The sequence below is a fragment of the Phycodurus eques genome, chromosome 2 (genome assembly GCF_024500275.1).
Source record: "Phycodurus eques isolate BA_2022a chromosome 2, UOR_Pequ_1.1, whole genome shotgun sequence".
Taxonomy (NCBI): Eukaryota; Metazoa; Chordata; class Actinopteri; order Syngnathiformes; family Syngnathidae; genus Phycodurus; species Phycodurus eques.
In genome coordinates this window covers 38,892,271-38,908,702 of record NC_084526.1, presented here as the reverse complement: position 1 = coordinate 38,908,702, position 16,432 = coordinate 38,892,271, and the positions used below count along the sequence as shown (strand labels likewise).

The following is a 16,432-nucleotide window of genomic DNA, read 5'->3' as shown; positions in this document are numbered from 1 at the left end:
GTGACTCCGAAGCAGGTCCCGAGCGCACAGGTGAAACCTCAGGCTGATCCGCTTTCGCATATTAGTCCCTTGCGGAGTAATCTTCAGAAATTACATCTGTGTGGGGGGTGGATGTGTGGAATGGATCTAGCTGCCAGCGTTCAAGGAGTACGAAACAGCCTATGAGAACAGCGACCCCCCCCCCCCCCCGCCCTTCAGGAAAAACACATCGGATCTATACGATTCACATAAATGGCCTATTTTGAGTTCAAAACGACGAATTTCGCTGAAAGGCGACTGATTTGCATGCATCTATAAGTGGAGATGTGAGTCTGCTGTTCATCAGTGGGAAACAGGACTAGTGGACACCCCACAATCCTGAAAAATCAGACGTTTTGTGTTATTACCCAGCTGTTTTTAAAAAAATATAGTATATATAAAAACTAACCTTTTTTTACTTACATACATCTTTTAATTTTTTACTTATGTAATTTACTTACGTACAGTAAATTATATTTCTCAAAGTATCGTATTTAACATAAAAGCTCTGAAATTCAGTTTAAATGTGAATTTTATTTTCAAATGAGGAAGGTTACACTTTCACAAGAGAGCAATATGTTTGAAAATTACATGAATACATATGAGTTTCTGATGCTGCAGGTATTTACAAAATACTGAGCTCCAACAAATGGGCTCACCTGGTGTATAGATATGACAAGCCGAATTCCAATGAAATTGGGACATTGTGTTAAACATAAATAAAAACAGAATACAATGATTTGCAAATCATGTTAAACCTATATTTAATTGAATACACTACAAAGACAAGATATTTAATGTTCAAACTGATCAACTTTATTGTTTTTAGCAAATAATCATCCATCCATGCATTCGTCCATTTTCAACACTGCTTATCCTGGTTAGAGTCGCGGGACGCTGGAGCCTATCCCAGCTGACTTCGGGCGAAAGGTGGACTACACCCTGAACTGGTCGCCAGTGAGTCGCAGCGCACATATAGACATGGACAACCATTCGCACTCACATTCACACCGTCACTGAGTGGGAACTGAACCCACGCTGCCTGCACCAAAGTCAGGCGAGTGTACCACTACACCATCAGTGACTTTCAAATAATCATTAACTTAAAATTATATGGCTGCAACACGTTCCAAAATAGCTGGGACAGGTGGCAAAAAAGACTGAGAAAGTTGAGGAATGCTCATCAAACACCTGTTTGGAACATCCCACACGTGAACAGGCTCATTGGGAACAGGTGGGTGCCATGATTGGATATAAAAGGAGCTTCTCTGAATTGCTCAGTCATTCACAAGCAAAGATGGGGCGAGGTTCACTCTTTGTGAACAAGTCTGTGAGAAAATAGTCAAACAGTTTAAGGACAATGTTCCTCAACGGAAAATTGCAAGGAATTTAGGGATTTCATTATCTACGGTCCATAATATCATCAAAAGGTTCAGAGAATCAGGAGAAATCACTGCATGTAAGCGGCAAGGCCGAAAACCAACATTGAATGCCCGTGGCCTTCGATCCCTCAGGCGCCACTGCATCAATGTGTAAAGGATATCACTGCATGGGCTCAGGAACACTTCAGTAAACCAATCTCAGTAAATACAGTTCGGTGCTACATCTGTAAGTGCAACTTGAAACTCTACTATGCAAAGCAAAAGCCATTTATCAACAACACCCAGAAACGCCGCCGGATTCTCTGGGCCTGAGCTCATCTAAGATGGACTGATGAAAAGTGGAAAAGTGTTCTGTGGTCCGACGAGTCCACATTTCAAATTGTTTTTGGAAATTGTGGATGTCGTGTCCTCCGGGCCAACGAGGAAAAGAACCATCCAGACTGTTATGGACGCAAAGTTCAAAAGCCAGCATCTGTGATGGTATGGGGCTATGTTAGTGCCAATGGCATGGGTAACTTACACATCTGTGAAGGCACCACTAATGATGAAAGGTACATACAGGTTTTGGAGAAACATATGCTGTCATCCAAGCAACGTCTTTTTCATGGTTTGGCATTGTTTCGCCAAAACAATGCCAAACCACATTCTGCACGTGTTACAACAGCGTGGCTTCGTAGTAAAAGAGTACTAGACTGGCCTGCCTGCAGTGCAGACCTGTCTCCCATTGAAAATGTGTGGCGCATGATGCAGCGTAAAATACGACAACGGAGACCCCGGACTGTTGAACAGCGGAAGCTGTACATCAAGCAAGAATGGGAAAGAATTCCACCTACAAAGCTTCAAAAATTTGTGTCCTCAGTTCCCAAACGATTATTGAATGTTGTTAAAACACAAGATGATGTAACTCAGTGGTAAACATGACCCTGTCCCAACTTTTTTGGAACGTGTTGCAGCCATAAAATTCTAAGTTAATGATTATTTGCTAAAAAAATAAAGTTTATCAGTTTGAACATTAAATATCTTGTCTTTGTAGTGTATTCAATTAAATATAGGTTGAACATGATTGGAAAATCATTGTATTCTGTTTTTATTCATGTTTAACACAACGTCCCAACTTCATTGGAATTGGGGCTGTAAACAAAACAGAACTTGGCAACACAGATCAGCAGCAAGTACAGTATAAACTCAAAAACAGTCCTTTTTGAGAAAAATTACAAGATCTGCCTTTTAAGACAGTGTGCTTGAGCGTTTTGGATAGTCTTTTGCACACATGCTTGCTTAGTATAAAATACATATGCTGTTAGCTGTTACTAGCATTTGAGTCGTTTTAGTTCCAGTTTAACTTGTTAGTTGCCTCAATGTTGGCATAAGACGTATTTTATTGTTTTACTCACTTTTTAAGAGCAGTGCTGAGCTGCAGGTCAGAGCCGCAGGGAGCACGTCAAAGACGGATGTATATTAACATGGTGTTTAACCAAGTTAGTCACGCAACCTCCTTCACACAATCCTATCTTATTGGAGGTGTTGCACCGAGCCGACTGGTCATTTATTTTAACAAAGTGAATCGACACTTTCGACGTGCATGGCGGCATACAGACACTGTTCTTCTTCGTTGGTGGCCTGCAGAGCAGGCATCAAAACTACACAAAATTACCTATATGACGTTGCATTTCAGTGTCAATTTAAATTTTTACTGCCCGTTACATTATTTTTTGTTTTAAGCATCCTAAATATTAGCCACGCAATATTTCCATGACCTTTATAAAACTTTATAGAAAATGTTATTTTTCAACAACTTTTCAATGACCTGTAAAATGAATTCTCTATTTCCATAACCTTTCCAGTTTTTTCATGATTGTATGAACCCTGTAATATAAGATAAATGAAAATATCTGGGTGTCAAGAGTATGTATACTTTAACAATTACGTAAACTTCTCACATTAATGGCACCTTTTCACTGCTTTCAGAAATGTTTTGTTTGTCATCTTATTCAGAGCTAGATATTCCATGAATGTCCTGATGTTTCCAGTCCAGTGATTAAAAAAATGCCACAAAAAAAATAAAAATAAAAGAGGTGGAATGTTAGACTTGCTGCAGAAACAAGAGACAAAATGCATTTCTACTGCAATTAATTAAAAACCAGCATTGGATACTGATCAGTATCCAACGCACCGGATGTACTGAGCTAGTACTGTTGTTGTGACTTTCAGCACCTCCCATCAGGGGTCACCACAGCAAACCACTTGCATATTTTTTGGGTACAGTTCTGATGCTGGATCCCCTTCCTACTGAGCTAGTACTGCAGTGGTAATAATTCTCGTCACTCTAGATAAATGTCTCCTTTTTTCTCTCAATAGCAATATTAATCTCATTTAGTTAAATGGCATTTTTGAAGCTATATTATACATTCCTGTTAGCACTGACATTGTTCATGTGTGTATTCATGTCATCCATGGATCTGGAGCTGCAGTTGCTCCTCTTCCTCATCCATGTCACTGGTTGGACCATCTGGATTATCAGGGCTGAACCGAGTTGATCGCATCTTCCCAAATAGACCAGGACTGAGCTGCTGCCGCCGAAGTCTACAAGATATATATAATTGAGTGAGAACAAAACAGTCATTAATTAATTCATCTATTGTCATGCTTATCCTCACTCGGGTCGCGGGTGTGCTGGAGCCTATCCCAGCTGACTCTGGGCGAGAGGCGGGGTACACCCTGAAACGGTCGCCAGCCAATCGCAGGGCACATAGAAACAAACAACCATTCGCACTCACATTCAAACCTACGGGAAATTTCGAGTCTTCAATTAACCTACCATCCATGTTTTTGGAATGTGGGAGGAAACCGGAGTACCGGGAGAAAACCCACGCAGGCACGGGGAGAACATGCAAACTCCACACAGGCGGGGCCGGATTTGAACCCAGGTCCTCAGAACTATGAGGCAGACGTGCTAACCATTGCCGCCCGAGAACAAAACTGTGCCATGAAAAGGTATTTGCCTCCGTCCTGATTTTTTTTAAATCATATTTATCACACATAAAATCTTATGGCTCATCAAGCCAAGTTTAATATCTTAGAAATACAACACAAGTAAATAAAAAAATAAAAAATGCAGTTTCCAAACGATGATTTCATTTATTAAGTGGAAAAATATCCAAACCTATCTGGCCTTATGTGAAAAAGCACTTGCCCCACCTTGTCATGAGTTACAGTTACTGATTAACAGCAGTTTTTGAAAGCTGATTTGTATCAAAAAGTCACTTATATAGCGCCTGTCTGCGAAAGTGAAGTATTCTACAAAAATAAATAAAAAATCAACACACACATCTATCTATCTATACTGTGTTACAGTGGACTTTATAACCTGCCACTGTGGTTTCTTTGTATTGCATTATGGATATTTATTGAGAATTGCAATCGTTCAGTCGAACAGAAGGGGAGTGCCACAAAAAACAAAGGAGAAATAGTGAAAAGGTATCTAAATAATATAGGAAAAGAAGACAACAAAAGACAAAGCACTAGCTGTAAACAAGATGAGGAAAGTAAAGCATTATATATTCCTTCAAATCACACTGGATTTGAGTGTTGCATGGGTCAGCAGTGCTACACCCACTGAGGGAAGGACAAGACAATATAGGACAGAACAGGGACAGGAGGGGAAGCATGCAGGACAGGGGTCATGGACCCGGGTCTACAACTGAAGTGTGGTGGGAGTGGCTATGTAAATTTTAAACATCTGTAGGACCAGAGTGAGGGGACACCCAAGAAATTCGCATAGTTATAAGTTATCTGTAGAAAATAATTAATAAGTGGCCTCAAACCCAGTGAATAAGTCCCAAGGGTCTGTGTCTGAAGACAAGTGAATTGACACCGTTTCACATGCATAATAACCCTCGGAAGAGAATTGCTGTGCCTGGACCGCGGGGGCTGAGAACCCCATCCCAACGAATCGAGAGGCGGGGTTGGGCCCAGGAGTCCACTCAAGTGCAGCCCAGTGGACGGGACACCTCCCACACCGAGGGATCCATGATGGTCCACCGACTCCCGCCCCGCAGTCAAGCCGATGTGATGTGATGGCGAGATGACGCTTTCTGATGCATCATTAACACTTCAGCCATTGGTTCGAGTAATTGTTCATTTCTTGATGCTTCACTGCACACGAAACCGCCTGCTGGCCATGTGCATAACCATAGGCAGCTGTATCTTTACCACATACAGTATGTGCTGCGTTGCATTTTTGCGTCTTTTTGGCTCTTGTCAATGATTATGTATTACAGAACAATGTTTAAACAAGTCATTTCCCGACATAAAGTGTAAAAAAATTTTACAATTATTTTAACGTGCTTAAAATGTTCATCGTCACTGGTATGGTAGGTTGTATAATGTTTTATCTCCATCCATCCATCCATCCATCCATCCATTTTCTGAGCCGCTTCTCCTCAGCTTCTGTTTCCACTCTGCCACTGTAGGCGGCTGTGGATTCATCCATTTTATTATCACTATTTTATCAAATTTGTCTTGGTGATATGAGAATTGCTGTCGAACATCGTCACGGAACAGCAGATCCATAACTTTCAGGTTGCTGTCTGTCTATCTTTTAAATGTGATATCCATTATTGAGGCAGGAAAATCTGGATTTCCAGCAATCTGCATAGCCCGGGAAAGGGGTAGCTGTCTCTGTAATTCTGTTTTGAATTGTCGACCATATATTAAGAGTGTGTTTCACCCATATATTTTTTATTTCCAGTATCTTTTGTGACTGCTAGCTCAGAAACACTAGGGCAGATAGAGGTATAGCTGGCAGAGAATTCTGTTCTATGTTTACCCATCCCAATTCCAAGTCATTGTTAATCCAAGCTACCACAGCAGTTAGTTGCGCCACCCAGAAATAATGTTTTATGTTGGGAAGACTGAGTCCACTCTTGTTCTTCTGAGGAGAGAGCGTTTTAAATCCTATTATGCCATATACCGTAAATCTAGATATGAGCTTTTCCAGCATGAGGCTGAGGCTAAAGGCTGATGTCGGGATCCTTATTGGGAGGAACAAGAAAAAGAGTGTTGGAAGTAGGTTAATTCTAACAGCCTCTATTCTTCCCAAAAGAGATAATGGTAGCACATCCCATCTTGCCAATTAGTTTCTAAATATCTCAAATATTTTTGTATAATTAGCCTTATCAAGTTCTGTGACTTGGGGGGTGACGGTGATCTCTAGATATTTGAATCCCTGTGTAAGTCTACGAAAGGATACAATGTCATCAAGATGACTGCGCCATTCCTCAGACAACAGCATAATTTCTGATTCATCAGGGATTAACTTTATAACCAGATACTAAACCAAATCCATTAAGATTTTGTCAAGAAGCCGGTATTGAGTGGATGGTATTTTCAATAAATAGTAATATGCCGTGAGCATATAAAGTTATTTTAAATTGGTATCCTCCCTCATCTCTTATTTCCTCAATATGGGGGTTGCTTCTGATCATCTTCGCGAGGGGCTCAATGCTAAAGGTAAACAGAGCTGGCGAAAGTGCGTCCCCCTGCCTTGTCCCCCGTCCCACGTACAAGAAATTGGACAATTGGCATTAACACTGACTGTTGTCCGTTGGTTCATATAAAACACTCCAATCCATGTCAAACAAGTATCATTAAAGCCTATATGAGCCAAAGTTTGTTCCAAAAATGTCCAATCCAGTCTTTCAAATGGTTTGTTCGCATCCAGGCTAAGGAACAGTGAGGGAGTATTTCTTTTCGAGGCAATGGATTATCGATTTAGAGCCCATCTAACATTGTTGGTTGCCTGTCACCTGTTGATCAACCCTGTTTGGTCTGATTTAGCAAATTTCTGAATGTGTCTTTATATTCTATTTGCCAAGATCGAGGTCCAAATTTTCAAATTCCGATATAGCAAATTTATAGGCCGATATCTCATACATTGAGTGGGGTCCATTCCATCTTTGTGTGTAACCGAGATGATTGCCTCTGACCGGGTTTTTGGGGAATCCCTTCCATCCAATGCATAATTATATACCCAACATAAAATTGGAGCTAGCTCCTTAACAAAAACTTTATAATGCGCTCCACAATATCCATTGATTTGTTTAACTTGCTCATGCAATCTTTTATTTCCTGCTCTGTTATGGGGGAACACATCATCCCAGCCTCATTTTGTGATAATCTATTCAATTGGACTGAGTCCAGAATTTGTGATATTTTATCCTTCTTCCCTAATAATTCTTGACCTTCATACAATTGTTATCGTATGCAGCAAACGCTTCTGCTATTTGTTTAGGTTGAGAAGTGGTTCTATTCATGTCAGGGTGTTTAATTTTGGGTACCGCCCAGCTCGATTGGGCTTTTCTTAGCTGAAAAGCCAATAACCTACTCGCTCTATTACCCATCTCATAATATTTCCTTTTCACAAATCTGAGCATCCCCTCTGCTTTCTTTGTAAATTAATCTTTTTTTTGTCTCTTCTGCTTTAACAATTCTAATGTATCTCTTCTTCTTGATACTTTGGGGTCTTTTTCTAACCTGCACTTCATCCTAGACCACCTCGACAGTGCAGGGACCGACGCGAGGATCCTGTTCGTGGACTTCAGCTCAGCCTTCAACACCATCATCCCTGAACTCCTTTCATCCAAGCTTCTCCAGCTCAGCCTCTCACCTGCCATCTGCCAGTGGATTTACAGCTTCCTGACGGGCAGGACACAGCAGGTGAGGCTGGGAGAGACCACCTCATCCACATGCAGCATCAGCACTGGGGCGCCCCAAGGTTGTGTCCTCTCTCGACTGCTCTTCTCTCTCTACACGAACGACTGTACCTCAACACACCCGGCTGTCAAACTCCTGAAGTTTGCAGATGACACCGCTGTCATCGGCCTAAACTATTAACCCTTTATTGCTCAGTGACTGTTTTTTGTCAATGTCTTTATGTCTCAAAAGTGTTCTCTGTCAATTGACTGTCTGTTGTCGTACTAGAGCGGCTCCAACTACCGGAGACAAATTCCTTGTGTTTTTTGGACATACTTGGCAAATAAAGATGATTCTGATTCTGAGTAGCATCTGCTCCATTTGCACACTGATTGAGGAATATCTGCAACATTTGCACAATCAACATTGACCCAGATGATCGCACTACTCGTCACTTTAAACCGCATACACTCCTTGAAGTCTCGGCACCCTTTGCACAATGGTCATTGCACCGGACTATTGCAATATTAGTCATTCGAACTGCTCTAAGTGCTCGAGGACTCTGCATCTTTTTGCGCAATTGTCAAAAATAAAAAGTAATTTGTTCTGTCAATTGACTGTCTGTTGTCGTACTAGAGCGGCTCCAACTACCAGAGACAAATTCCTCGTGTTTTTTTTGGACATATTTGGCAAATAAAGATGATTCTGATTCTGATTGATGATAATTCAGTCTCCAGCGAAAGTCTCCGGACTTCTCTTTGTTTCTTAATTCTTGACATTATTTGGATGAGGTGTCCCCTCACAACAGCTTTGGCACCATCCCACATAATAGACGGAGTAACTTCTCCATTAATCTTTATATCCATATATGCTTTTAATCTTTCACGTAGTTCCTGTTGGATAAGGGGGTCATTCAATATTGACACATTAAATCCCAAGTATCAAAAATTTTTTTCGTGACCTAACTGTATTTTCATCTTAATGGGACCATGATCCGACAAGGTTATCTATTCTATCTTGCACTCACTCTATCACTCTGTTTACGTCAGTCTTCGAAACAGAAACATACTGTATCTAATCTAGAGTAACTCCCATGAACCTGGGACCTATATGTGAAGTCTTTGTCTCTGGGATGATGATGTCACCACACATCAATCAAGCCCAATCCATCTATAATTCCCAGAAGCTTACTTGATTTTCTACTCCGAGGCTCCTTCCCAACTGGTAGTCGGTGCATACTCGTATTTAATACACAATTATAATCTCCTCCAACAACTAAGGTTCCCTCCCCATCATCCGCCAATTTGGATGCTTAAAAAAAAAAAAAGGACAGTCCTCATTGGGTGCAGTCAAATTCAGGAATGTAAACCTATTTCCCCCAGTTATGTACCTGTCACCATGACATATCTGTGTTCCTTGTTTTTTTTTGTACTATTTCACTATTGAAAAAAAACATTCCTCCTGATTAAAATAGCAACTCCTCTTTTACTCCCTCCTTCATGAGATGCACAGAATATTTGTTCCACCCAGTCCCTCTTTATTTTAACGTGTTCTGCCTCAGATACGTATGTTTCTTGTCGCATTGCAATTGAAGAGTGCAGCACTTTAAGTTGGTTGAGTAATTTATTTCTTTTAACTGGACTTACCTGACCCTTTATATTGTAAGTAACCACTGTCAAATCATCCATGTCAATCCTTGCTGCCATAATACTTCGCACTCATCTTATAAATACCCTGTTCACAATCATCAGTTTGAAAAGTCCTATTAGTTGTCAAGGAAGTAACACAGAACAGAAAAAAAAGAAGAAAAAAAACAGTAGGGAATATCAGAAATCAAACTGGCTTCCAAGTCCTCAACTGTCCCAGTCTCTCCAACAGCGACTAGTCCCCGTATTCAGCTGCGATGAATAGTCATTATCAAAGTATATTTGATTTTCATCCATCTTCATTGCGTGCCGTTTCCAGGTCTGCTGCAGGATCTGTTCCTTCATAGTATAGTCCGTGAACTTAATCACAATGGAGCGAGGGTGTTCGTTTTCCTTAGGTTTCGGCATGAGGGCACTGTGCACCCGATCAATCTTGATATCAGCTTCGGTCAGCAGCGTGCCATTCAACACCCTCAGTAGTAACTTTTTAATGAAGGCCACCATGTCTTTACCTTCACTTCCCTTGGGAACCTGATACAGCCTTTTTGCCTTCTCACCCAGTTCTGAAGGCCCTCAATCGTTCCATAAGTTCCGCTTCATGCTGCATTAGGAAGCCTATTGCTTTTTCATGTGCCTCGACGGTCTCTTACCACGGTTTCCAGCTGTGTTAGCTGTGTGGTCAAACCTCCAATTGATGTATCAAGTAAAAGATTCCGTGGTTTGGCCTTTAAACTCTTTTAATTCCATCCTTATCTTTTGAATGTCCTCCAGTATTTCTTGGTTGGACGGTACAATAGCCAGGAACATCTCCTACATGTTTTTAGCCATAGCTAAAGGCCCTTTGCTAGAGCTAGCTGTTGCAGGTTTAGCAGGTTTGTTAGCATTGTTTTTTTAATGGAGAGTTCTCCTCATCATCTTTGTTTCTAAATTGATACCTGGAGAGTCTATCACCAGTGTCTGTCTTCGTGGTGTTGTTGGGTATTTTTCAGCCAAGTATTATTCAAATGTCGTTTGGTGAGCAGTAGAGCTTGAAGTTTTTACATGAACATGGTGCCGGCGGAAGTCCTTACTGTATATTTTTAGTTGTATATTACTGTGTTTTGATTTTGAGCATATTGTACGGTGACGTTGAGTGTCCTGAAAGGTGCCTTTACATAAAAAGTATTATTATTTATTCTTGACCCTTCTAATTTTAATAATGCAAGACCAATTTCAAAAATCAAATTTTTATCCACCATTTTCACAAGATGGTTTCTACACAGCTATTACATTTTGTCTTTTAACTCATTTAGTGCCAGAGACGTATTAATATGTTTATCATCTTTTTCCCAAAAAAGCGGAACGGGATTACATTACGACAACGAACGGCGTGTAATGCTGGTTGTGTCGATCATTCGAAGGCCCGCGGTGAGATTGCCACCATATCACAAGCTACTTCCCCCTTAACGTCGACTGTCGATGGATATTCAGACTCAGATTACAATAAGCCTGATCCAGATTCGTCCTTATCCGGGAGCAGCAGGGCGTCCTCCCCTAAGCCCCCAGAAACTCACGGAAGAGGTAGGAACTTGCTAACTTCAAAGCTAACGTCCATAGCCTTAGCGATTACTCCGTTTACCATTTGTATCATGCAACGTGCACAAATAAGCAAGACAGTTTGTCCTACGATACTACACGTTGCGAGATCATGCATCCTGTAGACAAAAATGTGGAGCATTGATAGCTAGATGAATTTGATAAAAAAATATATATATATTGTCGTTCTTTTATTTATAGACACTAGTGCACAAAAACATAATTTTCAGACGTGATATGTGTAATGTAGAATTTTATTTACCTCATGGCGCTGTAGCAACAACATAAATATTTAGATTGATTTATTTTTGTTTTCTCCCTTTGTTTGTCCCCACGTTGTGTGTGACCCCAGACCGCGACAAAGGCTGTCCGAGGAGAAGCCTGCAATGCTGCTTCTGTTTTTTCCCCCAGCCGGGACTTGTTCACGGTCGCCCATGACCGACACTCCTGGCATTACCAAAAGTTAAGGTCGCAGTCTAGCACAAGAGCGTGGCCATCAACAAGTCCAAAGGGCAGGAAAGGTTATGAGTGCACCCACGTGAAGAACAAATTTCTTTTTGTCATCCCTCTTTTTGTTTTTACTTTTTGTGTATCTTCTTTCTTTCTCCTTTCCCCCTGATACAACTGAGATATTATATTTATATTATATTATGCATATTTCTTTATTCATTTTTATTGTGTGTACTTATTTTCATTCATTTATTAATGGATTTTATATTATCTTGTTTTTACCTGTTTGATGTATTTATCTAATTTCATCATTCTACATCAACCTTTTTGGTCTCAGTTTGGCAAGGTGGATTACTGCATTGCCTGGGGCTTCACTGTTTTTTGTCTTTTTTTGGCTTTATATGATATTTGATCATTATGTTTGGTTAGCACTGTGTTCTACTTTGTCTTACAAACCACTTTGTCAACAGGTTTTAAATGGTGCTATATATAGTACATACAATTATTATTATGAATATTATGTGCATGTACACCTGAGTAAATGTATGTGTCTGTATGCGTGCGTGCGAGTACGTATGTCTGTGTATGTGTGCGTGTGTGTGTGTCTTACCTGGACTGTAAGTGTTCCAATTGGACCTGCAGGTTCTCTGTCTGCTCCACCTGTTCATCCAAAGACCTCTGGAGTTTCCTTGTCTGGTTATGGGAGTCATCCAGCTAATAAACACATGCATAATCGTGTGCGCATAAGAAAACAACAACGAAACAAAATATGGATCAGTGTTCCCCTGTGTTCCTGAGCCATGTCATTCCTGCCACTAAACCAGCTGCCTGTCCTCTCCACTGCCTGCCACCTGTCCACGCCACCGCCTGCCAACACATCCAGGACCACCTCAATTACCTTGTCTCAATAAACCGTTCATCACATTCTATCTGCCTCCGCTTGCTCTTGGGTCTAGCTCCTTTCCATTCTTGACAGAATACTTTGGCCAATCATGGACCCAGAAACCCCGGAGGCAATCATGAACGCACTCAGCCTCCAAAGCACCCACATCGGTAAACAAGAACGGACTCTCCAAGAACTCATGGAATCCATACACTCCCTCACACAACAAGTTTCCCTCCTTTCCTTGAAGATGCAATCCAAACTTCCTAATGTAAGTACTCTTTCCGAGCCCGCAGCTTCCGAGCCACCCCGCCTCCCGTACAAAGAACCTCATGTCCCGCCGCCCGAGCCCTACTCCGGGGCCCTATGTGCATGTAGCCAGTTTATTCTTAATTGCGCACTCCAATTCAAAAACTGAAACTCATTATAGAGATGCACTACACACACTCAGAGTGAAATATGTCATGTTATATTATAAATATTTTATATATATATATTTTTATCTCAAGACCCAAGGTTATGGGCTGAAAACAAAGTACTATGAGGTCATGTGCATTGGTGAAGTAGTTGGAGGTCAAAGATCTGGAATAGGGGATAATCCAATTATGACAGTCTGTTCTGCATAAAAATGATCAAACAAATGATCAGAAAGCTTCAGTTCTTACCTCATCTTCAGCCTGTCCTAATTCTTTCTTCAGCTCTTCCACCCGCAGTCGCAGCTTTTTGACTTCAGCCTCATGGCCCTCCACCCTCCTGTTGGCATGGCCTAGCTCTGCTGTCTTTTCCTGGAACTGTTTCTTCAGCTTTGTATGAATGTGACGAAGATCAGCCAACTCCTGAATACACAAAATTTTATATCCCAATATCGGTAATCTTATATCCTGATAACGATATAAATCATGGTATATTTCTTTCTTAAAATTACATGAAATGAACGGCATCTTTCTGTGATGTTTTCTCCATTTATTTATAAAATATATATTTTATATAGACCACACAATTAAATGAATAGAAGATTAATATGAATCAAATAAAACAAAATATTCAGCGGCCAAATAAATACCACTCAAAATATATGGTCATATAACCACTTTTCAAGTAATGGAATTAACTGCAAAGAATTAAAATACGACACAGTGCTTCAAAGAACATTCAAGGAAGTCTGCCATTTATCTCGTAAAAGTGTTACAAGGCAGAGGAAAACAAATTACAGGATTCCAGCAAGGTAAATCTAACAATATAAATGACAGGATTATATTGATTGACGTTGACAATTATATACGATTGACGTTTTATATTGTAGCTATGATATATGGGTCATTCCACTGAAGTGTAAGAAAAATTTAAGAACTCGAATCATATTATTGAAAATATGTTAGTAATTTTTTTTTTAAGAATACCAGTTACATTTAGGGGTTCATGGTTATGTAAAAACATACATAGTTTACTTAATATGACCATTATTTGACCAGTGGTCGCTTGTAACACTGACTCTAGATATGAATATGTAAAGCTGTTTATTGTATGAAAACCTTGGGAATTTTTCACACAAATAGTAGTGTTAGAGAAGGCTCAAAAAACAATTTATGTCCAACTTGTTAATGCACCGCATAGTATCAAGTACAAAATTTACTATGGGCAAATACAGATGTGTGTGACATCGACTAAAAATACACATACAACACAACACGTCCTCAACAGTGCTGTGACTCGTCACAATTACCAGCGAGTCAGCAGTGCAGTCAGGAGACACAGAAAACTGTGCACTAGCGATAGAAAACGGTCAAAATTCACCAATCATTTCTCCTCCAACGAATCAAACAAGAAACCATCTAATTCTATACAAACTCGCTTTTCATCATTGCTAGTAACTTGACCGTTTGAGATCGAAGCTTGTAACATTTTGACATCATTTTCTTGAAAACACTTATCAGGTTCTAGCGGCCCCTCCATGTTCCCATCAAGCTCAAATGCTGCCGTATGCTGGTCGTATGTAAGTCGAAAATGGTTCTGGGTGGTCGATGTCGCAAAATAGTCGACCGTTTTTGTTATTTTGTCTAAGTCGCTAGAACGAAAATATGACAGACACTTAAAAATGTAAGTCAATATTGTCTCCTACTCCTTCTGAAGCAATTGATTGATCCTTCTATGATTATTACATCAATTCCAAATAGCCGTCGTAAAATGGTCGTTTTTTGATTACAGTTATGAAATTGAGTGGCCGCTTGCTCGTAACGCATTTTGACTGACAAAATTACGAGCACGATGCCTATTTCTATTAAGTGCCTCTAAGAAATCTCGCCGTGGAATGTCATTAACCTCTGTTGAGTGGTAGGCTCACCCTTTTAGCAGATATTAGCAAAAGTGGTTGCATGATTTTGCTGATATTTTTCACACTGTGCCTATTTCCGTTGATGACTGCTAAAATTTTGCCGCTGGTCAAAAACCAAAAAAATGCGTTTGACATGGTTTATTGTAAAATAATTGGAGGTGGAAAATTCTTGATACAATATTATTTTATATTTACATGTTGATACCTGATTACTGATGATACTGTTGAGTGTTAATATTTGATGCCTTATAATGTATTTTGCCGTTAATAATTGCTCGTAACAAACTGTAAAAAGTTCGCCCAGTGTTGGACTACATTGTGGTCAAATGAAAAGAACTGTACCAACCTGGGCAAATTTTTGTGTTGATGAGGGGATGATGAAGTGGCGCGGACTGTCTTTTAGCGTGTACGACCCCCTAAAACTCGTGAAATATGGGATAATATCTTACATTTTGTGTGACTCTGAAACAGGGTACTGTTTCAACATAAAACCATACATCAGTACAGCTAGTACTCTGCCAGAGATTGTTTTCACACTCCTTGATCGTCTCTCTGGTCATGGATACACAGTGGACATGGACAATTTCTACAACTCCATTTCTTTGTGTGAACTTTTATTAGGGGCTCAAACAAATATGTGTGGAAAGCTTAAGAAATACAGACGGGAACCTCAGTCCATTACAGAACTAAAAAAAAATACTACTTGAGTGTGGGGGAATATCTTGTGTTCCACAATGAAAACATGATGGTGGTAGCTTGGCAAGACAAGTGGTTGGTGAAGATGGTGACAACGTTCCATCAGGACAACATGGAGACGGTTGAAGTGTGGCAGAAGGGATGCAAGCAAAAATGTGCCCAACTCAAACCGGAGTGTGTTGTTGTGTACAACAAGTACATGAATGGGGTGGATAAATTGGACCAAAATATTGCTTATTACCCATTAGTCGGAAGGTCGTTCAACCGGTAAAAAGAATTTGCCGCTTATTTGTTTCAGATTTGTTTGTTAAAGGCTGATATTATTTTCAAAGAAAAAAATCCATCGGTGTGTAAAACCTTGCTGGACTTGCAAGGTCATAAAAACACGGACCATTGAGCAGAAAGTAGAGGAGGACGATGAGGAGGCAGAAGGTGCAGGTGTGGGAGTTGTGGGACCGAGGGCCAACTGGGAAATCACAGACTGGAGCGCATATCGCCCACAAGGAGAAAAAAAAGACCAGCAAGGAGGTGTAGGGTGTGTGAACGGAGAGGCCAGCGAAGCGAGATCAAGATGTGGTACAAATCTTGTCAGTCCCCTTGCATGCAGGGGATTGTTATTTTGTGTACCACACAACGTGTAGTTCATGTATTTCAAGTTCAAGTTCATGCTTTTATTTTATTTTATTTTTTTTGCATAAATTGTACATAGTTATACTTGTTCAGATGTTGGAGCTTTTTACTAAAGCAAAAAAAAAAA

At 40.3% G+C, this 16,432-nt stretch overlaps 1 protein-coding gene across 2 annotated transcripts in view; it reads right to left on the bottom strand.

The window, feature by feature from the left end:
- Nucleotides 1-213: 213 nt before the first annotated feature.
- The window catches only part of ccdc102a (coiled-coil domain containing 102A), an 83,361-nt gene continuing 67,142 nt past the window's right edge, over nt 214-16,432 (bottom strand). For both annotated transcript variants that reach the window (XM_061670607.1, XM_061670608.1), the window contains exons 8-10: nt 13,313-13,483; nt 12,375-12,478; nt 214-3,983 (exon numbers count right to left, since the gene is read on the bottom strand). In XM_061670607.1, the coding sequence (XP_061526591.1) occupies nt 3,848-3,983; nt 12,375-12,478; nt 13,313-13,483 (411 nt within the window). In that variant the 3' untranslated portion in view covers nt 214-3,847. The remainder of the gene's footprint in view (nt 3,984-12,374; nt 12,479-13,312; nt 13,484-16,432) is intronic.